This window comes from Elephantulus edwardii, unplaced genomic scaffold (genome assembly GCF_000299155.1).
Source record: "Elephantulus edwardii isolate Elephantulus edwardi_28Jun2011 unplaced genomic scaffold, EleEdw1.0 scaffold00010, whole genome shotgun sequence".
In the NCBI taxonomy this organism is placed as follows: Eukaryota; Metazoa; Chordata; class Mammalia; order Macroscelidea; family Macroscelididae; genus Elephantulus; species Elephantulus edwardii.
The window spans coordinates 31,391,316-31,418,839 of NW_006399760.1; the positions used below are offsets into that span (position 1 = coordinate 31,391,316).

General features: G+C 37.3%; 1 protein-coding gene across 3 annotated transcripts in view; it reads right to left on the reverse strand.

The window, feature by feature from the left end:
- The window catches only part of ACVR1C (activin A receptor, type IC), a 136,061-nt gene that overhangs the window by 68,733 nt on the left and 39,804 nt on the right, over positions 1–27,524 (reverse strand). For all 3 annotated transcript variants that reach the window (XM_006880790.1, XM_006880792.1, XM_006880791.1), the window contains exon 2: positions 15,344–15,574. In XM_006880790.1, the coding sequence (XP_006880852.1) occupies positions 15,344–15,574 (231 nt within the window). The remainder of the gene's footprint in view (positions 1–15,343; positions 15,575–27,524) is intronic.

Sequence of the window (27,524 nt, forward strand, 5' to 3'; positions counted from 1 at the left end):
GAGCAGAGTTTAGGGCTGTTATACATACATAGGGTCGCTATGAGTCGCAAGCGATTCGACGGCACATAACAACAACAACAACAGTACCTGGAGTGCTGATTAATGGTTCAAGCATGATGAAATCACTGACAGCTTCAATCCTTTCTTCATCTATCATAATGTTGACTGTAATCCATACTGAAGGGATAGTCTTTGATCTTATGCAACAAGCGTTTCATATTCTCTTCACTCTTAGCAAGCAAAGTTGTGTCATCTGCATAGCACAGGTTGTTGATGAGTCTTCCTTTGAACCTGATACCACATTCTTATATACAGAGTTCCGTTTCTTGAATATTTTGCTCAGTATACAGATTGAATAGGTTTGGAGAAAGAATACTACCCTGAGGCCCACCCTTCCTGGTTTTAAACCATTCAAAGCTCCCCTGCTCAGTATGGATGGACAACAGCTTCTTGGTCTAAACACAGATTTTGCATTCATTCAATTAAGCATTCTGGGATTATCATTTTTCTCAATGTTAGACATAATTTGTTATGATCACACACAGTCAAATGCCTTTTCATAGTCAACAAAACAAAAATAGGCATTATTCTTTGCATTGAACCAGGATCTATCTGACATCAGCAATGATATCCCTGGAGTTATGATCTCTTCTAAACCTAGCCTTGAATTTCCCTTCCCCTATCAATGTACTCTTCTAGATGGCTTTGGAAGATCTCCAACTATATTTTGATTCCATGAGATATTAATGATATTTTTCAATAATTTCAACACTCTGTTGGATCATCTTTCTTGGGAATAGGTACAAATATGGATCTCTTCCAGTCATCTGGCCAGGTAGCTGTCCTCCAAATGTCCTAACATAAACTCCTGAGCACATCCATGGCTGCACCTGTTACCTGAAACATGTCCGTTGGTATTCCATTAATTCCTGGGGCCATAACCTTTTTCGCTAATGCCACGTGCAGCTTGAACTCCCTCCTTAATTACCATTGGCACTGTTTACACAGTACTTCCTAAAATTTTTCAGTGTCAAAGAATTATTTTTGGTATAAATGTTCTGTGTATTCCTGATATACTGAACACTAGAGACCAGTGCAGTTGTAGGATGACAGCAAACATGAAGAAAATGAAAGCTCATTTGAAAAGACAAGAAAGAAAAGACCAAAATGGGTATCAAAAAATAATCTGAAATTTGTTCTAAAACTTGGAGAAGCTAAAACAAATGGAAGATATGATGAGGACAAATGAAAATACTTGAAAGAATGGCTTGGGAAGAAAAAAAAATAGTGAAATATACAAAGACCTGAAGTTAGAAAATCTAAAGGGAAGCTTGGCTTTCTCATGCTGATAAAACTGAAGTAAAAAAATTCCAACTTTGAGTTCCAAGACTGAAACATTATACAGGTAAAGTATTAAATGACACTTAAAGCATCAAAAGATGCAAGGAATACAGAAAGTCACTGTACCAAAAAGAATAGGTCAATTCTCAGCCACTTCAGTCTGTAACATGTAATCAATAATCAATAGTACTGAAAGAAGTCAAAGCTACACTAAAGGATTGGGGGGGAGGGGGTCTTAACAGTGGAAAGAATGGAAATTCCAAAGCACTAACCTGTGTTCATACACAACCTGAACATATGCCAAAAAATAACTGCTCAAAAAGAACCAGGAGGTTATTTCATGGTTAAAATCAGGAAAAGTGTCAAAGTTGTATCCATCTGCCTCTTCAATTTATATGCGGATTAAATAATCCCAGAAGCTGAACTATATAAAGAATACAGCATCACGACTGGAAGAAGATTTTTTAGCAACCTGCAACATGTAGTTTACACAGCCTTGCTTGCAGAAAAAGGAAGAAGACTTAAGAAGACTTGAAGCAATATTGCCAAGGATTGAATTTTACATGGTTCTGCCATATCTATGTGTTTACGGAAAAGGCAGTCAAAAAACCAAATAACATACTATAAGGGAAAACTGTAAGGATATGTTTAAAATGCTAAATAAGAAGGATGTCACTTTGGGGACTAAGGCGTGCCTCACCTTTTTAATGATGCCATATACATATGAAAGTGTGACAATAAATAAGGAAGGCTGAAAAAGATCTGATATCTTTGTCAAAAAAACAAACAAATCTGTCTTGGAAGACATTTTGGACAGGTTATTAAGAGGGTGAGTGCTGGAGAAAGACACCCTGCTTGGTACAGTAGTAATTGTTGTTATGCAGAACTGATTGATGGCTGACCCTCAAGAAGGTGTCAGGAGGCAATAATCTTTCTCCTGCAGAGCTGTGTGTGGGTGATTCAAACCTTGTGCCTTTGGATTGGCAGAGTAACTTCTTACCACTAGGCCACCAGAGCTTCCTTGGTAAAGTCGATGGTCAGTGAAAAAAGGAAGACTTTCAATGAAATGGATTGACATTGACTGCAACAAATGGCTTAAACATTGCAGAGATACGAGGATGGCACACAACCAGACATGGTTTCATTCTATTGTGTGTAGGACTGCTATGAGTTAAGCCTATTCAATGGCTTTGAACAACAATAGCCACAACAACAAGTCTGTCTATGAATGTTGTGTGTCCAACTGCAGCAGTTTATCAAACTAGAATAGGAATGTGTTTCTTGAGATCGGTGTTGAGAAATGGTAGGAAGTTTGGAGACTGAAGGTAGGTCTGACCCCTGCTTCATGAAGATCAACCTTGAGATCATCTACTCCCCCTCAAGTTCAACAGGTTCTAATGACAATATATTATTTGTCCTATGTGACAAATGTTTAACATTATAAGACTATTCACTAACTCATGACAAAAAATTATAGAAGTACACTGAATTTCTTTATGAAAAAACCATGAAGTCAACCCACTTCCAGTTTTTTTTAATTTGCATTTTTTATTATTGTTAATTTTAATGAACATTTACAGAGATTTTGGATTTCCATTCATTCACTGTTGCACTTTTCTCCCTGCCCCCCCCCCCCCCCAATCCCCATTTCGCTCTTCTCTTTGAAAAGTAAAATTCCTTCATTGGTATACAATCCTCCCTGAACCTCCCATCCCACCCTGAGTATACTCCACTCTGCAACCTTCATTCCGGACTCTTATGATAATCATAATACCCTATATTGCTTTTAAACTGTTCTCTCCCTCATCCGTTTCAAAGCAATATACATAATTTATCCAGTTTTTCTCATTCTTACCTCAACCCTGATGTCAGTCCACTTGCAGGTTTCTTTTCAGGTTGGTTGGTGAAATCCCTGATCATTTTAAACACTACTCTCAAAGTCTCTAATACTTATAGCTGAAAACATTCTGACTGATGGATCACTATTTTTTTCAAGCTGAGGAGGGGGGGAAATGGTATAGAATTGTGTCTCTCCCACTTTTAGTGAGGTAGAACGTCTTTTCAGTTGTTAACTGCTTTAAATTTTTCTCTTCTGTAACTTTTCCCTTTGCCCATTTTCCCATTGAGCCTCCTTTTCTCCCTTCTCTGTTTCTCCCCCTCCCTTCTCTCTCACTCTCCCATACACACATAAGCTATTTTCTTAAAGGGACATCATGCTTGGAAAGGTGAAAAGTCAACAAAAGAGAAAACGACCCTTGATGAGATGGATTGATACAGTAACTGAAGCAATAGGCCCAAGTGTGCCAGAGATGATGAGAATGACACAGGAGAGACAGGGTTCAGATCTATTCATAGAATTATGCTAAGTTATACTCAGCTTGACAGTACCTACCCATAATTTATTTTTTTTACTAAAAAGTGAGCTTTTTTCCAGGCTCTAAAATGACAAAAGATCATGTCTTAGGGATTCCACCAGTCTTGATTGGACCAGTAAGCCTATATTAACTTGGGTTTTTAGTTGTCCCCTATTTGCCTCCACTCTGCAGATCCTCTACTGTGATACAGGTGGTAGTTCGGCACCGTCCAGTTCTGCTGGTGTCAGGGTCATGAAAGTTGAGACCTGAGTGGCCCATCAGTCCTTTGAACTAGTTGTTGTAGTACATCTTTGTTTTTCCTCCTTGTCCATGTGCTGAACAGGGAGAGATCAACAATGGCAACTAATATGGCTGCTTGTAAGCTTTTAAGACATTGGTTTTACTTACTAAATTAAGATGTAAAATGTTATATTTGTGAACTATTGTATGCCAAATGATCTTGTTGTCCCCTTAGACTATTATCTCAAGGCCCCAGAACCAGCAACTCATTCCCACAAAGCGTTTAGTTAGGATTAAGAAGTTTACAAAGCATTGCCCCTGATTGCCTCTTGGCTCTACTTTACAAGGGAATATACTTACAGCATATACTAATATGAATGTAGGAATACCATCTGCCAAACCCATGTACAGTCACGGATATTTTTATTCTAGTTCTCATGTAGTAAGTTATATCTGTCTTTTCTTTTTATAGTGCCTGTGTTTCCTGCCTTATTTAAGAACAGCTTCCACACTACAAAGACATAAGAGTTCTTCCCCCTCCCAGATTTTCCTCTGACATTTAAATTGTTTTATATTTCATAATTAGATATTTAATTGAGCTGTAATTTATTTCTGTATGTGGTGTGACACTGTGGTACAACCCCTTCTTCCAGATGGATAGTTAATTATGCCAGCAACATTTCAAAAATAAACTATCCTGGAATTTCCATTTCTGCCAAGTTACGTGTTAAGAAGTCCACAGGAACTCTTCTTGGTATGCCACACACAAAAATGCTGAATAAATATAAATATTTTTTTTATTTATGATGAAGCTGCTGAAAAAAATAAATTAATTGCTCAGCAGCCAAAAATACAGTGCAAATCGAGAGAGGTACTTGAGCACTGGGCCTTCCATTTACCCTGGAGAGAGCTGCCAATTTCTAGTGGCCAACTGCTTAGCTTACCAGACGTTATCAGATGGTGAAGCGATAAAGCATATTTCCCAAAAGAGTGAAAAGTCAGGTTAGAGACCCTTGCAACTGTAAATAGCATTATCTTGAAAACAAAACAAGAAAACATTCCAGAAAATGAGCCCGTACAGGGAATTCAACTCACTGCAATCAAGTTGTTTTCAACTCAGAAGGCTGCAGCAGATTTTTGAGGCTGTAAATCATAGAGGGAAGAGACTGCCCACCTCCCTCTCTCTTAGAGCTTTTGGTGGCTTCAAACCACCAAAGGCATGCAGCCAAGGGATGGCAGCACAACTCGTTTCAAATTAAGGCTCCAGAGGAATGATTTGATTCGAAGCACCAGTCCTTAGAGAAGGACATCATGCTTGGAAGGGTCCAGGGACAGCAAAGGAAAGGAAGATCCTGAATGAGAGAGACTGACATAGTAACTGGGGTAAATGGGGGTAGGTAGATGTGTTGGAGACCATGAGACTGACTCAGGGGCAGGGTTCAGCGCTATTGTACATAGGGTCCCTAAGAGTTTCAGGCAGGCAACTCAATCACATATAACAACAACCTAACACCCTTGGTTTTGTGTAAAGTAAGAAATATATATGCCTGATAGTTTCTTAATATGACTGTGTGTCTATCTACCCAGAACTCACTATGGTAGCATACACAAAACGTATGTTCTAATGTAAAGGAAATTCTTGACGTATTTTATGTTTGCCCTTCCTACATTTCCTCCTCATTCCTCCAAAATATGTACACAAGGCCTTTTCTGGATTCCTGTGATAATCATAATACCCTATCATATATTGCTTTTAAACTGTTCTCTCTCTCATCTTTCAATTCAGTATACATAATCTATCCAGTTTTATTTAAATTTTATTTTATTAACTTTAATGAACATTTACAGATATTTTGGATTTCCATTCATTCACTGTTGCACTTTACCCCCCACCCTCAGTTCGCTCCTGTCTTTGAAAAGTAAAAGAAAAATTCTTTCATTGGTATACAATCCCGCTGCACCCCTCCCACCACCATGAGTACACTATGCAACCTTAATTCTGGACTCTTGTGATAACCATAATACCCTATCATATATCGCTTTTAAATTGTTCTCTCCCTCATAGGCTTCAATGCAGTATACATAATTTATCCAGTTTTTCTCAGTCTTACCCTTACCCTGATGTTAGTTCCATTCTACAACAGTGGCACTATGCAGTATTTGTCTTTTTGTGACTGAAATCTTTTACTCAGCATAATGTCCTCCAGGGTCACCCATTTTGAATAATATTGCATGAGTTCTTTGTTTTTCAATACAGCATAGTATTCCATTGTATGAATATACCACAGCTTCTCTATCCATTCATTTGTTGGTGGCACTTAGGTTATTTCCAACTCTTTGCTATTGTGAACAAAGCAGTGATAAACCTATGTGTGCATTAATCTGCTTAGACATCAGTTATGGTCTCTTTGGGGGTATATTCCCAGTAGTAGAATTGCTGGGTCAAATGGTATTTCTATTTGCAACTTTTTGAGAAAGAGCCATACAGCCTTCCATAGTGGTTGTACTATTTTACACTCCCACCAACAGTTTCTCCACAACCTCACCAGCATTTGTTGCTTGCTGTTCTGTTAAATTTTGCTATTCTTACTGGGATGAGATGATATCTCATAGTTGTTTTGATTTGCATCTCTCTTAGAGCTAGGAATTTTGAACATTTCTTCATGTGCTTGCTCCCATCTGAATAGAAGTGTCTGTTCATATCCTGTGCCCATTTTTCAACTGGATTATTTACCTTTATCTTGTTGTGGTAAAGTCTCTCTTGTTTTAACTCATTTGAGCAGTCTACATTTAAAGTTTAAGACAGCATTATGCTGAGAGAACTCAGTCTCATAAAAAACAAATGCTGCATAAGACCATTTGTGTAAAAATAGAAAGATAACTAGTATGATGTGTATAAAAGTTCAAAGGGGAAGGGAAAGGAGTCAAGGGGATGAAAAATGGGGACAGGGTGAAATTACTAGGATTTCAGACTTTGATGGGGAGATGAGGGTGGTAAAGAAATTGGGAAAGATTCAATGGATCCTGAAAAGACAGGGGAATTGTAGGCATAGACCAATGGTGATTAATTTTATAATTTTATGATTGTGTGAAACACAACATGAATTAAGGAATGTTTGACACACTAGGTATACAAATTTTGTATGCAAACCAACATAAAGAAAATATTTCAAAAAGTTCAAGTAATCAACACTACACCTGTTCTGTATAAGAACACATTTTCTGTTAGTAAATATATGATCTCAATGATCGTTCAATAAATGACTATTTTTGGACCCAGTGGCTGCTGCCTTCCAAGTTTTATATGGTGGGGCAGAAGTGGCGATGGGGGAGAGACCTAACCTAAAATAGTTATGCTTAAACCAGTTCAATCAAAGCACTCAACTTAGTCCATTGCCATTGAATGGGAATCAATGTGGAGCTGAGCCTCTAGTGTGTTTTTAGAGGTTGTAAATCACACAGGAGGAGGCTGTTCATCTTTCTGTCTCAGAGAAGCTGGTGAATTCTAAGCACGAGAAAGGTGAGATCGCTCTCTATTAAGTATGCCACCTGGGCTTCCATTAATGTTATATTTCTCCAAAATATAAGATTACTTCTACCTAATATAAAAGTATTAATGCCAAAGAATTAAACCCAAGGGTAATGCCAAATAAGGAGAAAATATTCTTTTGTAAGAGCAAGTGATTAAATTTAACGTGATCTAATTCAAATCTTACTTATAAATGACCCAAATTAATTTCACTTGAATTTTAATATAAAAAAGAATGACTTAGGAGAGTTTTAATGCCCATTTAAAAGGACATCATTTGGAATAAAATTAAGTAGCTAGACTTTTTAAGCATTTTTTGGTCCTTGTGAATTAAAATTAAAAATTGCCCTGACTCCATTTAAAATTATCACATTTTAAATACCAATGAAAGCTGTGTTCTTAAACTGTGAATGTAATCTATTAGTGAGATTTGACCAGCATTTTTATTTAATGAAATTGCATAGATCCCAGCAGTTCACACATTTTCAGAGTAAGTATGTTTTGTGAAATTCTTATTTTAGTTATGTGTGCATATGTAGTGGGAGGTGTGAACACTAGGAAATTATATAAAATGTATTTCTGTCTGTGTGTCACAATCAAAAATCTGAGGTCTTAGAAATGATAGTCAAAGACTGGAGAAGATTTTCAGGAGAGTGAGTTGATTGCATGGATATTTCAGCAACTGCAGAATAACTAGGGCATCAGTAGGAAGACAAAGTAAGAGCCCAATCATTACAAATGAGATTGAAGGACAGAACAGTGCTACTGGATTACTCATCCCATCCAAGAATCCAGAAATGGCCCCACAATCTGGAGTGATAAATAACACAGAAACAAAGATGAGTGTGCTAGAGAGCCAAAGGTCCACTTGGTTTGCAGGTAGAACAGAAATAAAAATTTAGAGAAGTTCCAGGTTTCATCTCGCTGTCTCTGTTGTCTTCCCACACTTTCTTCTACTGTTCTGCCTGTTAATATGATCCACAGGATAAAACACCACAGAAGAGCCACTGTGGATATTTCCATAGCACTCCCATACTTTTTATGTATAACTGATCACATTTTGGGTTGACAATTCTCTATTAGGCAGAGCAAAGGACAACAAGTATACTATCTGATGACACAGGAACAGCAAAGTTGTTGCCTCTGGCTAATGGTGAGGATCCAGCCCGGTCATTCCAAACACCTCTCCAAACAACTGCTAGTCCAACGGCAGCTAATATTTATGCAACACTGCTTCACAGAGAGAATGACACCAAACAGGTGACTTCTGGTACACGTCTATTCAGTTTATCATATCACGTCATTACAAAACAAATTCTTTGCTCAAGTAAATAAACTAATAAATTTGAACGCTTTCTTTTATGACATATTCATTATTGCCCAGAACATATCCTCCTAGAGTTTAGCAGTTTAAGTAGGTTTGTTACTAGGCAGAAAAGATTTGACTGACACAGTAATTTCATGAAACCATTTAGGAACAGTTCTAAGGCCCTGAACACTAGTGAATTAAGACCAGACAAAGGATAACAAGAACATTATCCACAAAGAACGCATAAGAACATCATCCATAAAGAATGCAAAAAGTCTTTACAGAGACAAAAGAGAAAGAAAACACCAAGACGGATGTCAGAGGAATCTCTAAATACTGCACTGGAGCACTAAGAAGCCAAAGCAAAGGGAAGAAAGCAGGAAGTTAAGGAGCTGAACATATTTCAAAGGGCAGTGCCGGAAGACAAAGCAAAGTATTATAATGAAATGTGCAAAGATCTGGAGTCAGGAAATCAAAATGGATGAACTTGCTCAGCCTTTCTTAAGCTGAAGGAACTAAAGAAGAAATTTCAAGCCTCAAGTTGCAATACTTAAGAAGGCTCAAGGCAGAATATGAATGATCCAGGAAGCGTGAAAAGAAGACAAAAGGAGTACATAGAGTCACTGTACCAAAAAGAATTGGCTGATACAGAAGAATTTCAAGAAACAACATATGAACAAGAGTCAATGGTGTTAAAGGAGGAAGTTCAAGCTGCTCTGAAGGAATTGGCAAAGAAATAAAGCCCTAGGAATTGACAACATACCAATTGACATATTTCAGCAAACAGACACTGAACGTGCTCATCAGGTCGTTCAAAGAAATCTGGAGGACCACTATCTGACCAGCTAACAGGAAAAGATCCATATTTATCCCCATTCCAAAAACAGGGGACCTGGCAGAATACAGAAATTATGAAACAATTTCACTAATATCACATGTAAGCAAAACCCAACTGAAGAATATCCAAAAACTATTCAAATTTCATCAACAGAAAACTACCACAAATACAAGCTTGGTTTGGAAGAGGCCATGGCTGAAAACAGAAAGTACCAAAAAAATGTCTATCTGTATTTCATTGACAATGCAAAGGAATTTGACTGTTTCACAACAAATTGTGGCTAACATTGAGAAAAATGGAAATCCCAGAACACATGATTGTGCTCATGCAAAACCTATACTTGGACCAGGAAGCAGTCATCAGAACAGATAAGGAAACACTGCATGGTTGAAAATTAGGAAAGGAGTGCATCAGGGATGCATCCTGTCTCCACATGTTTTCAAATTATATGCAGAAGAGATCACTCAGGAGTCTGGGCTCTATGAGGGAGAATGTGACATCAGGATTGGAGAAAGACTCATGTCATCAACCTGCATTATGCAGATGACACAACCTTGCTCACCAAAACTGATAAGGACCTGAAGCTTTGCTACAAAATGTCAAGGACTGTAGCCTTCAATACGGATTGAAACTGAACATCAAGAAGACAAAGATGCTCACCACTGGGCCAATTGGCAACATCATGATAAATGGTGAAGAGAATGAAATTGTTAACAATTTCAGCTTGCTTGGCTTCATAATCAATACTCTTGGTTACTAGCAGTCAGGAAATCAAAGAAGGAACTGCATTAGGAGAATCTTCTGTCACGGACCTCTCCCGAGTGTTAAAGAACAATAATGTCAGTCTAGAGACTAAGGTTTGCCTAATTCAGACCATAATTTTTGCAATTGTTTGCTATGTATAAGAGAGCTAGACAATAACTGAGGATGACAGAAGAAGAATCAACTCCTTTTGAGTTGTGGTGCTAGAGAAGAGTATTGAACATACCATGGACTGCCAAGAGAACAAACAAAGATCTTTCCTGGGGAAGGTGAAACCAAGTTGCTCGGTGAAGGCAAGGATTTTGAAACTCCATCTCACATACAATGGACATGTTACCAGGAAGGATCAGTCCTTGGAGAAGGACATTCTGCTTGGGAGGATAAAGTGACAACACAGAGAGGAAGACCCTGAATGAGATGGATTGGAACAGTAACTGAGGAAGTGGTTATAGATGTGTCAGAGAGAGTGAGATTGGCTCAGGATGGGAGATGGTTCAGAGCTATTGTGCTTCTGGCTTGCTGTGAACTGCAAGTGCTTCAATGGCACATAACAACAAACAACAACTAGAGATAAAAGCTCTTATTTTTCACTTCAGGTAAGGCTGGATTCCTAGAAAAATCCACCTATCTAATAGCTCCCAATATTATATAGACTCAAACTCAACTCATTGTTGTCAAGTGTGAATCATCTCCTACCTAGTTAACTCTCCAGTGGATTTTCAGAGGGAATGAATCACACTGGAGGAGACTTCCCACCTCTCTCCCCAAGAGAAGTTCCTTCCTGTCTTTGGATTGGCAGTACAATTCTCCATTTACTAGGCCACCATATCCCTTATATAATGCATTGTTGTTATTATGTATGGTAGAGTTGGAACCGACCCATAGCTGACTCTCTGGAGGGCTTTCAGAGGCTGTTAATTTCATGGAAGGAGATTGTCCATTTATAATAGATATTTAAAAATATATGTCAGAATTACATGAAAGACTTAAATCTCAGTATCCAGTGAGTCTACCTAAAACATTACATTACCTGAACACACACACTTGCATAGCATACAAAATCCTCATACATATTATTTGATGTTTTAAATTATATCTTTAAACTGACTGAAAAGATCAAAAACTGAAAATCCAACAAAGGTTTGTAATGAAAAGAACATTAACTGAGAAATCAAAGCTTGTCTAAGCCTCCCACATGCATGTATAGTAAGCAAATCATTGTCTTTTAACACAGGTAAAACTAATACATTATATATAAAATTTGTATTGATTATACCTTTCTTTTAATACTCTTATCATGAGTCCCTTCCTCTGAAAGAATTAATACATTAAAAAATATATTTTCTTACTTCAGAGTTCTAAAAATTACTATAATGCAGATTGTTACATTAGGGGCGTTTTTTTTTTTCATTTAAAAGGAAAACCACGTTTTCTTGGGCACCTGAAAGTATCATGAGACCTAGAAACCACACCTACTATGCCTAATGGCTACATCAGCACCAGTTACTTACATACTGACTCAGACGTTAAAAAACCAAATGACACATTTTAGCAAAAATATGTAAAATTTGAAATTTTCCTTCCTTGCCTATGAGAAAATGATGTTTTTTAAAATAGACTATTAAAAAGTTAAACATAAACTTACCATATTCTACTTATACATATCAAAGATTAAAATAGCCACAAAAATCAATCAATATCCACATGAAGACTTTATATATTATTCACAAGAACCAAAAACCTGCAACAATCCACATGATCAGCAGCTCAATGAATGAAAAACAAAATAGGTTGTTGTGGTTGTGGTTGTTGTAGTTGTTAAATGTCATCGAGTGGAGTACAATTCATAGCAACCCCATGAACAAAAGAATTGAACCCTGTTCTATAACTATAATTTCTCTAATGTTCATAGTTCCCAAAGGCCTGTTGTTTAGGAATTGGATGCTGATCCTGCTTCCAAGCCTGTCTTAATCTGGAAGCTCTACCAAACACAGTCCACCATGGTATCCATTATGGCATCTGACACACCAGTGGCACAATTTTCAGTATCACAGCAACCCCAAGTTATGTAAGTACAGCAAACTGATGACCAGCGCTGTTCCACTAAGAAAAATGTTCTTCCCAAACACAATTAAAAACCAACTTTAAATACAAAGGCTCATCTACCATGTCCTGATTGACTTAAACAAGAGGCTTCTAGCCCACAACAAAATATGAGATAGAGATATATAGATAGATATATTCATACAGCAAAATAAGATTCAGCAGTGTAAAGGAATAAATTATTTACACATGCAGCAACATGGATAAGCCTCAATGTCATTATGTTCAACTCTATGTTCTTAGTTTTCTTGCTTTTTCTTTTTTACTGTGATATTAATATAGCAATTCAGGAACTGTACAAATGTACATGAAGACACTGAAAGTCAAAAGTTCTCTGCTAAAGAAAGAAGAAACAAACAGGAGATGAGTAAAAGGTTAGGAAAATTACTATGGTGTTGAGTTGAGTAGGAGGAAATGTGTATAGAAAGTCCTCTAAAAGGAATCCCTCCCTGGATGGCACAAAGAGATAACTGCTCAACTTTTACTAGCCAAAATATTGGTTAGTTATCTTCTATTTACAAGTCAAATTGATGTTTGTAACAGTGGTATCAAGTGTCTGTATAAACTAAATTTTTAAGTAAAAATTGATCATCTAATTTTAAAATGGTTAAAAATACTACATTAGCAATACAAAATGGTATATAAATTCCTAAAAACTGTAGACACTACTTTAAATTGTTAATTCACGGTGCCCTGGAGATCATTGCTGATATCAGTGGATCATAGCCAAAAGCAAATAATACCAGAAGAATGTCTATTTGTGCTTCATTGACTATGGAAAGGCAATTGACTGCGTGGATCCTAACAAATTATGGCTAACACTGAGAAGAATGGGAATCCTAGAACACATAATTGTGTTCATGCAAAACTTATACCTAGACCAAGAAGCTGCTGTGCAAACAGAGCAAGGGGAAACTGCATGGTTTAAAATTAAGAAAGATGTGTGTCAGGGTTGTTTCTTTTTTTCCATACCTAATTATTCGAGAAGCTGAACTGTATGAAAAGAATGTGGCATAAGAATCAGAAGCAGACTCATCAGTAACCTGGATTATGCAGATGACACAATCTTGCTTACTGAAAGTAGAGGACTTGAAGTGCTTGCTGCAGAAGTTCAAACACTGCAACCTTCAATATGGTTTGCATCTCAACATAAAAGAAAACAAAAATTCTCACTATTAGACCAATAGGCAATATCATGATAGGTGGAGAAAAGATTTCAACTGTCAATGACTTTATCTTACTTGGATCAATAATCAACACACTTGGTACCAGCAATTAGGAGAGTAGGAGACATATTGACTTGAAAGTTCTGCAATCACAAACCCCTCCAAATTACTGTGAAATAATGATAAGAGTTTGAGGACTAACATGTGGCTGATTCAGGTCATCATCTTTTTAATCACTTGCTATGTTGTGGAGAGGTGGACAATGAATAAGGATGACATAAAAATAATTGAAGCCATTGAACAGTCATGTTAGAGAAGAGTATTGAAGATCCCATAGACTGAAAAAAGAACACATGTCTTGGAGAAGGTGTAGCCGGAGTGCTCCTTGGAGGCAAGGATGGTGAAGCTTTGACCCACATATTTTGGGTACATTGCTAGGAAAGACTATTCCTTGGAGAAGAAGATCATACTTGGAAAGATGGAGGGATGGCAAAGGAGAAGACCCTCAACCAGGTGGTTTGACACAGTGACTGCTGCAATGGGCTTGAATCATCAGAGAGTGAGGATAGCAGAGGTTAGGACAGGGTTCAGACCTGTTGTTCATTGGGGTCATATTCAACTTGACAGCACTTAACAACAATCAGTGGTAAGGAGGGGAGATCTGTTGGCCCAGTGATAGGAAACTGTCCTGCATTCCCAAAGGCACTTGGTTTGATTCCACCAAGGGCTCTGTCAGAGAAGCGACAATCTCCTCCCATGTGATTTACTGCCTCTGAAAACTCACTGAGGGTTTAGTTGTGAGTCAGTTCCAACTCAATAGCATACAACAACAAGTGATAAGGAGTTACAGTACCGACCCAAATGCAGGCAATTTAAATTCACCAACCACTCTATAGAGGAATGCTAAGCAATCACCCCTCTTGCAATTTATAGCCTCTGAAAGCCCACTGGAAGTTCAGCTATGAATTCCAACTTAACAGCAATGAGTTTGAGTTTTGAATTTTATATTAATAAATATTTTAAAACAGCTACTAACAAGACCATTTTCAAGTCATTAACTAAACTTAAATTTAGAATTGCATGCCATATAACATCTTTCAAAGCTTCAGGATCCAGGTTGTCAATGAATGGTGACATTTGTATTTTCAGTTCCAAAATCAATTGGGAAAAATTATTATAAAATTGAGGAAAAACTCCACAACAATGAATAATAAAGGATCAAGTTCTTTTCTTTCTCTCTTGGCTCTAATTTAAATGTAGGTTTATGAAGGCAATATGCAGAAGATATTGATGGGGCAAAAAAGGGATCTGTCTCCACAAAAGCTGACAATGTATTATTTTCAGTTTCATTTTTGTCTTTCTTGATTTCAACATCTTAGTTTATTTCTTTGCAAGAACTCGTGAAAAGCACCATTTTACTTTAAGTCTATTAATCACTTCAAAAAATATAATTCACATGGACAGATTTCATCAAAATTGTTAGTTGTTATCAATGTTTTGACAATGCTGAGCAAGTTTTAAGGGGGGGGGGGAATTTACCTCAGCTCGATTTTAGAGAATTTACCAGACAAAAACAAACCACAAAAGAACTGTAAAACACATTTTCTTATTTAAAGAAACATAAGACAGTTTGCTTTTTACCATGCTTGTAATTTCCAAGAATAAAATTAAATGTGAAATGAACAAAAAGAAACAACTTACCTGTTGGAAGGTGCAGTGTTATGTTGTTACAAAAATCTGTGAAGCAGCATTCAGTCTTGGTAACATTGTTGGAACTATGACAGAAGACTTGAGCATTTAATTCCGGGAGAGAGACACAGGACTTGACCACCTGTTCTTGGCCATTGGTTAGCATGACTGAAGCCCAACATGCGCCTTCTGTTTGGCAGGTAAAGTTTGACGAATCACATAGAAGACATACACACTTCAATCCTAGAAATTGTAAAAGTAAAGGAAAAAAAGTTGAATATTCTAAAAGACATCCTGAAACTTTACTTTGATATAAAATAAGAAAACCGAGAATCAAGCCTAAAGAAAATGAAGGGTTTAAGCCATCATCATATCCTAATGCTTGTCACATGCTGAAATGTTGCTGAGTCACGTGCTCAGTATCATTCATTATCTATTTTATGAATATCCAAATATTAATTTCCACTCACATTATTAAGTAGTTACCTCATTCAGGTTCTAAATCCCTCAATTCCATTCATTTTTAAATTAACAGTTACAGTGAAATGCTGGCAAATATTATCCCCTCAACAAGAGCTTTCCATCATGACTTGTAGAAGTGGAAGAGTGGCTGTGTTGTATCACTCATCACGTCAGTGTGCTCTGTTAATTTATTATTTCTCCTTCACATTTTCAATCAAATGTGCTAGTCACAAAACTCCAAAACCACGTTTGTATTTTATGATATTAGAATGAGCAGATATGTCTTGGAGAAAGGACGGTGAGAATGTTCCTCGGTGGCAAATATGACAAAGCTTCATCTCACATGTTAAGCATATTGTTAGGAGAGGTTATTCCTAGGAAAGGGACATCATGCTTGGAAAGGTGGAGGGCAGGCAAAAGAGAGGAAGACCCTTAACCAGACAGACTCACACAGTAACTGCAGCAATGGGCTCAAGTATGTCAGAAAAGATCTACTGGTCACTATCAGTTATAATCTACCTGACCTAATTACAAGAACCACCTTTAAGACGTTGATAACAATTATTTCTCCCAAATTATACTCTCACATAAACCACGACCTCCAAGCAATTTTAATAGCCATCTCTATACCATAAACCAAAGCACAATAATGGAAATTAGCATATCTACATCAAGAATTTTTTTTTTAAAATGAGCCTTTGCTATATTAATTCCTTCTCCCATCTTAGCATTCTTCACTTACTGTCCCTCTACTCAAACACAGGCATCACACTTACATGATACTCCAAGTGGTATACACCTTGTAGGGTTTTTATATAAAATATTTGTCAGCATGCAGTCACCGATGGTTGTGAGCAATTTATTTCAAATTTACTTAAATACATTGCACTTAATTAGTGCAATTCTAAACAAGTCTTTCGTATTACTTTAGTAGACTTTTCATTGAAACATAGGCAAGTCCCCAATTATGCAAATAGTCAAAGGTTTATTATGTAATAACTTTTGCTAAAATTGAAGCCTTTCAGTTACTATTACTCAAATTAGAGTTGGTTTTATACTTTAAAATATTTTATAAATGAATAGTAATTTTTATGATCCTTTCAAATATCAATATTGGCATAAAGACAAGAGTGTTCCTACATAAGTAAATAAATGTGAGTAAGGAAAAACAAATTTCTAGTCCTTAGAGAGAAAAAAAGGAATTTTTTCCAGTAACTTTTCCTTGGATAATAAATTACCATTTTTCTAAACAATTTTACAATAAATTACTATTTTTTCTAATACAAAATCCACCAGTAGCTCCTTGGGAGAAAGATGGACAATAACTTCACATGCAATTTACAGTTTCTGAAAACTGACTGGAGGGTCAGCTTTAACTGAGTTCTGAATGGAAGGCAGTAAATTATTGAGATGAAAAGAAATACTATGATAAAATGAAATTGTTTGTCATTAATATTGGCCTAGATATAATAGCTCATTCCTTCATCATATTTATGTTACACAAGATCTTGCATTTTCGATTGTTTGGGATTATGCAGAGCAAAACTGAGACTGCTTTGAAAACAGTATTTGAGGACCTTTCCCTACATGAAACACAGATGCTTTTGCTTGGAATTCAGAAGTCTTATGACATAGAGATCTCTTTTATCATTTCTCAATTCCAATCTAACAAAAGTATTTGAATCCTGGTTTGTAATCTTCAGCATCCCCTTTGTGCCACTACTTCTTTGTATGAAAGAGAAGAATAGCATTACCCCAATCACGGTGTTGTTGTAAAGACTAAATTTATGAATAGCAGTATAGACCAATCAGGAAGCACTATATAAGCATTAGCGACAATGCCTCTTCGTACCACTGGAAGAGGCAAAGCCAGTTCCTCTATGCAATAAGCAAAATTAGTTTCTAAGAAAGAAAAGAACAATAGGATAAAATAAACTGCCTGCATTAACTAACATATCTAAACAAAAAAAAATGAACCTATTTATATTTTGTCAATAATTAGTTGATGGCTCTCATTCTTTTAATGATTCATGTTGTTTTGCTAAAAGCAGTCACCCAACAGGACGGTGTCTGGTGATAATCCCTGACAAATAATGCCCCAAAATATGAAGATACGTTGTTAGTCCTTGCTCTGTAAATAACTCATTGATTGACTCTGGACAAGTCACATAAATTCATAGTTTTCAATGCTCTTCTCTGAAAATCATTTGGGGTAGGTGTAAGAATCTTAAAAGTTTCATAAAGACTTTACAAATATACAAGCTAAGGTGTACCCGATTCAAATAATATTTTCAATTGCTTTCTACCCATTAGAAAGTTGGATGATGAACAAGGAAAACCAAAGATGACCTTTTACTTTGGTATCAGAGAAGAGCACTTAATATCCCATAAATAGCAAAAAAACAAGCAGATTTGTCTTAGAGGAAGCTCAACCAACATGCTCTTTAGAGGCAAGAACAGTAAAATGTTATCTCACATATTTGGGGCATGTTGTCAGGAGGGGTCAGTCACTGGAAAAAGACATCATGTTTGGCAAAGTGGAGGGCAAAGCGGAAGAGATAAAGACCCTCAACAAGATGAACTGACACAGTGACAGAACAGTGGGCTCAAGTCTTTCAGAGATGGTGAGGATGGCACAGGCCAGAGCAAGGTTCATAGGGTCACTAGGAATAGCAGTCAACTGGACAACACTTCACAACAACACGATGAATATACTATTTTAAGGTCCATGAGATTTCCACAATTTAATGATCCAGAAATATGTCTCACTGTGACCATTCTTTACCTTTATATTTTAAGAGGCTGATATTGACTAGAACAACAACTATATTGACATATTTCCAAATTACTTATTATTAGATTTCTCCCCAATGCATTCTTGAACTCCTTCCCAGAGATTCTTAATCAGAAGAGCAAGGCAGCTAAAGAATACAGGTCCAATAAGAAGGCATAGCCTAATGTATTCAACAACTAAACCTGTTAGTTTTAGGTGCATTCATCATCACATGTAATCCCCAACTTAACTGGGAGAGTTAGTTTTAATTCTTTGTTTTATTAACAAGGAAATGAGGTTCAGAAAGATCAAGTGGCTGATTTAATGTAACAGTTTTTAAATTATTCATCCAATACTGTATATATTCCATCAATGTTGGTGGCCTTAGAGCCGATTTTTATTCATGGCCACCCTGTAAGACCAACACAGAACTGTTTTCATTGACTATGTTCTGAGGAGCCTCTAGGTGGAAAGCCATCAGCTACTCTTGCCTTTGGAGTAACTGCTTTGTCATTTGTGCTACCTATGGACTCCAATGAATCTGAAATAGAGGAGATAGATAGATAGATAGATAGATAGATAGATAGATAGATAGATAGATAGATAGATAGAGATAGATAGAGGGAGATAGAGAGAGAGAGAGAACAAGTACCAAAACTCTCTTTCCACCTCACCAATTTCTAACAACTGTGAATAAAATATAATCTAATAATGTAGAGTGACATTTATAATTAATCAACAACTGCCAATTGAGATTCGGGTCTGTATTTTTCCCAATAATTTTTTAAAACACAGTTGATAATTTTTAACCAAACATTATTTGTCTATTTTCTGTGGAGACAGGTAGTCAAAAAGAAGTCAACATCATGCGCCCCTCATTTAGTGTACATTATCTTCCCTCTTACCTTGTCTAAATTTTGTATTAAGTGTGAGCCTCCAAATACTTAATCTGCTACTTTCTCTATCTTAGAGGTACTACTGGCTTCTCATAAAAAAAATTGCATAATAGTAATTATCAAGGCATAATGTAGTTACTCATTGCATATTTAACTTGCTACAAAAATTCCCCTCAGTTTAAAGTTAAAAGTATCTGTCAGGAGAAGAATACATTTAGGTGGCATAGCTAAGGCACAGAAAAATACACTTTACTTTAAATTTTGCATGATGGTAAACACTGGGGGAAAATAAGGATTTGCTAATGATAATGGTTTTAAACATCTGCTAAATGGATCTATTTATTCCAGATCAATTGGCAGTACTATAGCACCAACAGAGAGCAAACAGCAGACTAGAGAGGACCGAAGATGCATAACTTAGATATGAAATATTTAGTCCCATATTTTTCATTTCCCCCCAGTCCACTATTTGTTATTTTTGGTGTTTAATTTAACTATATTTATACCAACAATCGTCAACAAAGAACCCTTGTGAACTACCGATTAAAATAAAGGTTTCCATTAGTGACAAGATGTATACTTTCTTTTTTAATTGATGCTATTTGATAGTATGCTACAATAATATACTGGGATAGTCTGTGACAGGATGAATCTGTTGTTAGCAGAACAGTAGTCCAGCCTTATGTTCCTTTATTTTCTACTTCCCTATTATGTTATACTTGAGTCATATGGAAAGAGATAGCAAATAAAGTTGAAGAAGGAGGCAATTATGCATAATAAGGAGGTCTGTTAGATTTTCCCCCCATAACGAAGATTACACTTGTCTTGTTTCTCCTCCTACCCCTTTAATTATCCCCCTTTTCCTCCTCTTTGCCAATTAGTCTGTAAAGGCAAGACATCTGTTACCCTAGGATGTGCACATTTCTAATCAGCTAGAAAATAAGTTCTAACCCCTATTTACACGTGATGATAAGTACATTATTGTACAAGAAATGGGATTATCTGTATTTTCAATAACTTGGTTTCCTATTACCTAGGTTTCCTCATTATCAGTCTAGATGTTCAAATATCTATTGCTTAAAGCTTTACAAAAACCTACCATGCTTCCTTTCCTCCTGTCCAGATATTATCTAACCCTGTTCATTTTCCCTATTTTCAGAGCAGCCTGTTAAATACAATTTTTTTTAATTTAGAAAAAATTCTCAAAATCAACCTGCTGAATATGTAATATTTTCATCACTTGCAGGCTTCTGATTGAACAAAAGAAATAATTTTAGTTCATCAGTAAGTTGAATATGGCAAGTATGGCAACAGGAATGAAGCCAGAACACTAGTGTCTATGAATGAAAGCCAGATAAGGTTAAAAGAAATTGGAAAAATATTTCTCTTCCATTTCTATTTCTTTTATATTTTTTTGTAATGGGATAGTTTCAAATCATTGCCTTTCCCAGTGACAGAGAAAAACAGAATACAGGAATAAAGAAGCATTAATAGAAATGCAAAATTTTAGGCCAAATCAGCTTTCAGAAAAGACTCTGCATGAAGAAATTCTATTTGTGAGGCTGTATCCAAGAGAATTCAGAATAAAAATATGTGAATACATGCAGCACAAAAGAAAATTGTTCCTTTGTGCAAAATGACAAAGCCTTTTCTTGTTCAAGAAGGCCCCACTCTCGTAGCTGAGAAAGAATAGAACCTCCCTTACAGAAGGAACTCCATCCAAGAGAACTGTGTTAACTTCCAGTTGCAGATCTGAACGTTTAGAAAGGAAGAGCCCAGCACATTCTGAATGACAGCCTTAGCCATTCTGAATCACCTCAGTACAAAGCCAACACTGAATTGAGCCTGATTTTTCAGTCCACCTCTCCCACAAATTGTCTAAGATTTTAGACAAGTTACTCAATCTCTTCATCTCTTCATCTCTTCAAATAATGGAATTGGAAGATGGGTTTAACTTCGAAAGACTTCGTCAGCTTTCTTGTCCTCCAAAGCTATGACTTCATGTTACAGTTCAAAAAGTAACTTTGCTGTTGTGTACCATAGCATTGGAACCAACACATAGCTGACCCTCCAGCAGGTTTCCAAAGACAGTTCATTGCTTGGGAAGAGACTGCCAATCCTTCTGCTGCAGAGCAGCTGGTGGCCAAGAACTGTGTGTCTTTGGGATTGCAGCTCAGCTTCTTGCAAATAGGCCAGATTGTGGCTTAATATTTCAATCACAGTGTGAATAAGGAACTCTAGTGGCCTAGTGGTAAGAAGGTGCACTGCAATCACAAAGGCATGCCATCCAAATCCAATAACTGTTCAGCAGGAGAAGGATGGGTAATACCCTTCAGGGTAATTTACTACCTCGGAAAACCTACCATAGGGTCAGCTATGGTCAGTTCCAACTTGACAGCACACAATAGCAACAGAGCTGAACACTCAGAGAACATGGTTTAATATTTCAGTCACAGTGTGCTATGATATACTCTGTATAGAAACAGACAAAATACTACTCGAAAGACCCATTACAAAAGAAGAAACTGAACAAATTATAAAAATATTTCCCCATGGGGGGAAAAATCCTAGACCAGATAGCTTCATGGATGAATTCTACCAAACATTCAGCAAATCTCTATCACCAATTCTACTTAAATTATTTCAAAAAATTGAAAAAGAAGGAACACTCCCAGAGTCATTCTATGAAACAATCATAACCCTAATACCAAAACAGGCAAAGATATTACCAAAATAGAAAACTACAGACCACTATCGTTCATGAGTATAGATGCAAAAGTCCTTAACAAAATACTAACCAATAGAATCCAAAAGCATATTTAAAAAAATCATCATTACCAACCAAGCAGGATGCATAACAGATATGCAAGTATAGTTCAACATAAGAAAAACAATCAACAAAGCTTATCACATTAACAAAGCACATAATAAGAACCATATGATCCTAGCAATTGATGCAGAAAAGGCCTTCGACAAAACCCAACAGGGTTTTCTGATTAAGACACTCAGCACAATAGGAATAGGAGGGAATTTCCTCAACATAGTTAAAAGTATACATGCAAAAGCCAAAGCCAATATTATTCTCAATGGATAGGACTAAAAGTATTCTCCTTGTGAACAGGGACCAGACAAGGATGTCCACTGTCACCACTCTTATTCAATATTGTATTGGAAGTACTTCCTAGGGCAATACAATAAGAGAAGGAAAGAAAAGGCATCCAGATTGGCAAAGAGATGGTGAAACTGTTGCTATATGCAGATAACATGATTGTGTACACAGAAACCCCAAAGACTCAACACAAAACCTCTTAGAGCTAGCAGATCAATTTAGTAGAGTGGCAGGATATAAGATCAATATACAAAGGTCAGTGGGATTCCTCTCCAATAACAAAGAAAACACAGATAAGCAAACTAAGAAATCAATGCCATTTACAATAGCCAACCACAAATTGAGATTCTTAGAATAAACCTAACCAAAGGGAGCTCTCCCCGATTGAACAAGCATAGAAGGAGGAGTGGCGTCCACTTCCATAATAGCTTGCCTCCGGAAACCCTATGAACTTGGAGAGAGGATGAAAGGCACCCAAGCGTCAAGGACTCTCCTTCATAGGATCGCTATGAGTCGCCTGTGACTCGACGGCACTTAACAACAATAACGTCAACAGAGAGAGAAAGAGAGAGAGAAATCAGCTGGTCCAGCGAAGAGAAAACGATGTGACCAAGACAAAGGTGGGTGACTTTTAGTTCTCGGCCCTCAGGCCAGTCTTTAATTGTTTTTCTTCAGACATTCCTCTAGGTCGTATAGCCCTGGTGTACAAGTTGCCGTCCCGCAGTCACTTGTGGTTGCTGTGAGGCTGAACACTGTGACACGGATGTGTCAAATGCATTAATGGTTGGCTACCCAATGCGGACTGAGAGTGGGGTGGAGCTCCCCGATTGAACAAGCGTGGAAGGAGCAGTGGCATCCACTTCCATAATAGCTTGCCTCCGGAAACCCTATGAACGTGGAGAGAGGATGAAAGGCACCCAAGCGTCAAGGACTCTCCTTCACAGGGTCGCTATGAGTCGACTGCAACTCAATGGCACTTAACAACAACAACAGCAAAGGGAGCTCTAGTGGCCTAATGGCAAGAAGTTGTGCTGCAATCCCAAAGGCCACACCAGCTGCTCCATGGGAAAGGATGGACAATCTCCTCCAGTGTGATTAACTACTTCTGAAAACTCACTGGAGGGTCAGCTATGGGTTGGTTCTGACTTGATGGTACACAACAACAGAGACAAAAAAAGACCTTTATAAAGAAAACTACAAAACACTTCTGCTAGGAACAATAAAAGATCTAAATAAATGGAAAAATATTCCCTGTTTGTGGACAGGAAAGCTCAGTAGAGCGAAAATGGCAATCCTACTAAAAGCAATCTACATGTTTAATGCAATCCCATGGCAAATACAGAGATTTGTACACCAATGTTCATAGCTATGTTATTCACCATCACAAGAATATGTAAATATACCTTACTAACACCAAACCAAACTCCATCCTGCCGAGTTGACTACAACTCATGGCAACCCTCCATCAAGTTTCTGAGGCTGTAAAATCTTAGGAGACAGCCTCCTCTTGCTCACAAGGAGCATCAGGTGGGTTCGAACTGACAACATTTCAGTTAGCAGCTCAACACTTAACCTATTACACTAGCACTCCTATCACCATAATTAATTTATACTCTTATAAACAAAAATAAAAACTTGGCTAAAAAACATTTAAATAGCTGACAAATAAAGCAGAATTTAAAACTGACTAGGATTATTTGCTTATATCCTAGAAATTATAAATAAATATATAAAGGATATATATACTAGCATATTGTCATATTGTTTTTTGTGACATATTAAGCCTTTTAAAAATCATCAGTTTAGCAACTTTTGCTTAGTTATCAAGGGTTAGTTTTCAAATAAGTCCTTTTCAAAAAATACTATTACATTAGCCCCAAAGTTCTTTCAGTATGTTAGAAATATAAAGCAATTATTAAATGGATACAACTTAATCTAAAAATGGTTGATGACAACACTATTTGTGTGGGCTTTTTAAAAATAACCCTTTGAAAGGATATAAATGCAACTTGATACTGACAGGGAGTTAGAATGTCTCTTTCCTGCCTTCGAAGAAAAAGCACCAGTGGGCAGCAGGCTGGCAGGGGAGTGATTGTGTAGTAGATGTTTCCAGGTTCCCTGCAGCATTTCCTAATTAAATCTCTGTGTCCTTTTTGAGGCCATAGATCACCAGGAGTCCAAGTTTAGAATTTAACCACAGTCATATAAAGGAGCCTTGGTGGTGCTATAGGTTAAGAATTGAGCTACTAGCTAAAAGATCAGTGGTTAAAATCCACCAGCTGCTCCTTGGAAGAAAAACAAGGCCAAAGAAGTTCACAGTCTTGGAGACCCTATAAGGAAGCTCTACTCTGTCTTATAGGGTTGCTATGGGATGGACTAAACTTGATGGCAGTGGGGTTTACAGTTATGCAATGGCCCGTTATATGAAGTGGGTTAACTGTTCAAAATGGTTTTCCTGGCCACATGGCTGGGTGGGACAATGTAACGGGCTAATAATGTGAATGAAGTGGACAGCATCTTTTGGGTGGAAAAATGAAAAAAAAAACCCACAAATGAGGGAACAGTCAGTTTTGTCATTCTGGCAGGCTTAAACTGACAGAAAGAGGGACTCTTACTACCAGCAAGGAAGGAAAAGCAGAATACGGTATTATACATATTTGCACTAGAGATTACTGTGCAAAACAGAATGGAATTGAGACCAGAGTAACAGCAGCAACATGCGGAGGTGGTGGAGAACAAGAGAATGATGTGAAAGAGATAAACTGGGATTGCCTTGCCAAGGAGCCAGAGCTGGAATCTTCACTCCACCTTGCTGCAGGGTTAGGGAGAAGATGCCATGATAGGCGGGTCTAAAAGAACTTAGTAACACTGACCTGCAGCCATGAGACTGAAGGTCAAAGGGCTAGCAAGACCCCCGGCAAGCTGGCCTAACAAAAAAACTGTATCCTGTTCCTAACCTTAATATAACTATTTCACGGGGTGGGGGTTGGGGTGGCCACAGCAGGGGGCTTGTATACCAATGAAGGAATTTTTCTTTTACTTTTCAAGGAGAGGAGCGAACTGGAGGGAAGGAGTGGGCTGGGAGAAAAGTGCAACAATGAATGAATGGAAATCCAAAATCTCTGTATGTGTTCATGAAAATTAATAAAATAAAATTTAAAAAAATTTGTCTTTCACTTCCCTAAAAAAATCTCACAACTGTGAGTATGCTTCTGTGAGTTCTGTGTGTCCACTGCAACCGATTAGTGGCTACAGTACGAAAGCAGTAAGAGTCCTGGAAGGGACAGTGGCTATTAGAAATGGTAGAAATAAGTTCAGGGAGTTTGGGCATATCTGACCTCATTGGAATCAGTTTTGAGCTGTGTGGATGAGCACTCTTCCCCCTTGTGCTGTCATAACATCAGCTGCATTCTGTCCTCAGAGGTGCAGATGACTAAGCATTCTTCTAACTAGTGGCAGATGCTTGAATTCATGCAGAGGTACTTAAGAGAGCTACTTCTGAAAACTCAGCTATCAACAACACTACCGAGCACAGTTCTGCTCTGACACACATGAGGTCGCCATGAGGTCATCATGAGTTGGAGTTAACTCCATGGCAACCAGCAAAGTCAGATAAGGAAGAAATAGATCCTATTGGAGTCTATAGCTGCAGATGATCCTATAGAATAAAGGCATTCCTAACCACAGGATGTATTTCTTTTCATATAACTCTGACTTAATTTAAGAATTTACTTTCAGATGTTGGCAGCTTAAATGAGTCTTCAACAAACCATTTTTTTTCTTTTTTTGTCTTTTGCTTAAGAGAACAGTGATATTAATGTATTCTTATTACACTTAGAATAAAACTCATAGTATTTGTGATAGCCTACTAGCCCCATATACCTATTTGGGCACTTTTTATTTCTAGAATCTTGCCTTTTCTTTCACAGTGCTCCAGAAACACAGGTCTCCTTTCTATATATGTTTCCACACAAGCTCTTTCCCACTAGAGGCCTTTGCACTGGCTGTTCCTTTGTCTGTTGTGTTCTTTCCATTCCTTCTAATGCTTCGGATCTCAGATAAAATGTCTGCTCTTAAAAGAAATTATCAAGTCCCCATTAAAAATAATCTGTTCCTTTTTCCTTCCTGGAATTTACCACAATCAAAAATTAAAACAAACAGAAACACTGCCATCAAGTAGATTCCAATTCGTCACAACCCTCCATTGAATTTTTTGGGCTGTTAATCTTTACAGGAGGAAACTGTACACCTTTCTCCCACAGAACAGCTAGTGACTTTGTGGTACTACTGTTTATTATACATCACTCCCACTGAGGGGAAAAAAGTTCATAAAGGCAAGAGCCTTTTAGAGCAAGCACATAAATAGCCAGTAAACATGTATTAAATAAACTGGAGAAAATAGCCCACAACTCTCTCATTGCTGGTTAGTCAGAACTAACAGCTGACTTTCCATTAGATTTCTGAGGTTGTAATCACATGAGAGGAAATTGCCCATCTTTCGCTAGAGGAGCCTCTGGTCGAGTAGAATAAGAGAAAGTCTCAGCCAGTGCAACTTCCTGTGGACTATCTGCCAGAGCAATGATCAATCCCTCCCACCCTCCATCCCCACCCCATGCCCCAATTTACAACTATGCAATTTATAACTATTCTCACTGCAGTAAGTCTCCTACCAGTCCTTTTTCTACATGGATTTTCATAGTTGGCCTCTACCTGTAAAGACAATTTTTAGTGTTACTTTTTAAATTCCATCAACATTATATCATGAACTTTGCATTTCCTTCTTTCTCATAATTTAAAAGAGTTGTGCTTCTACTATTACTATAATGCATGACAAAGATCACATATGTACTCTCAGGCATTTCCACAGTGTTCAATATTTGCAATGAAATAACATTGGGTTGAACATCTTCTTAGATTAACCCTTATCCAAGTTTTGTTTCCAAGCCCAGGGAT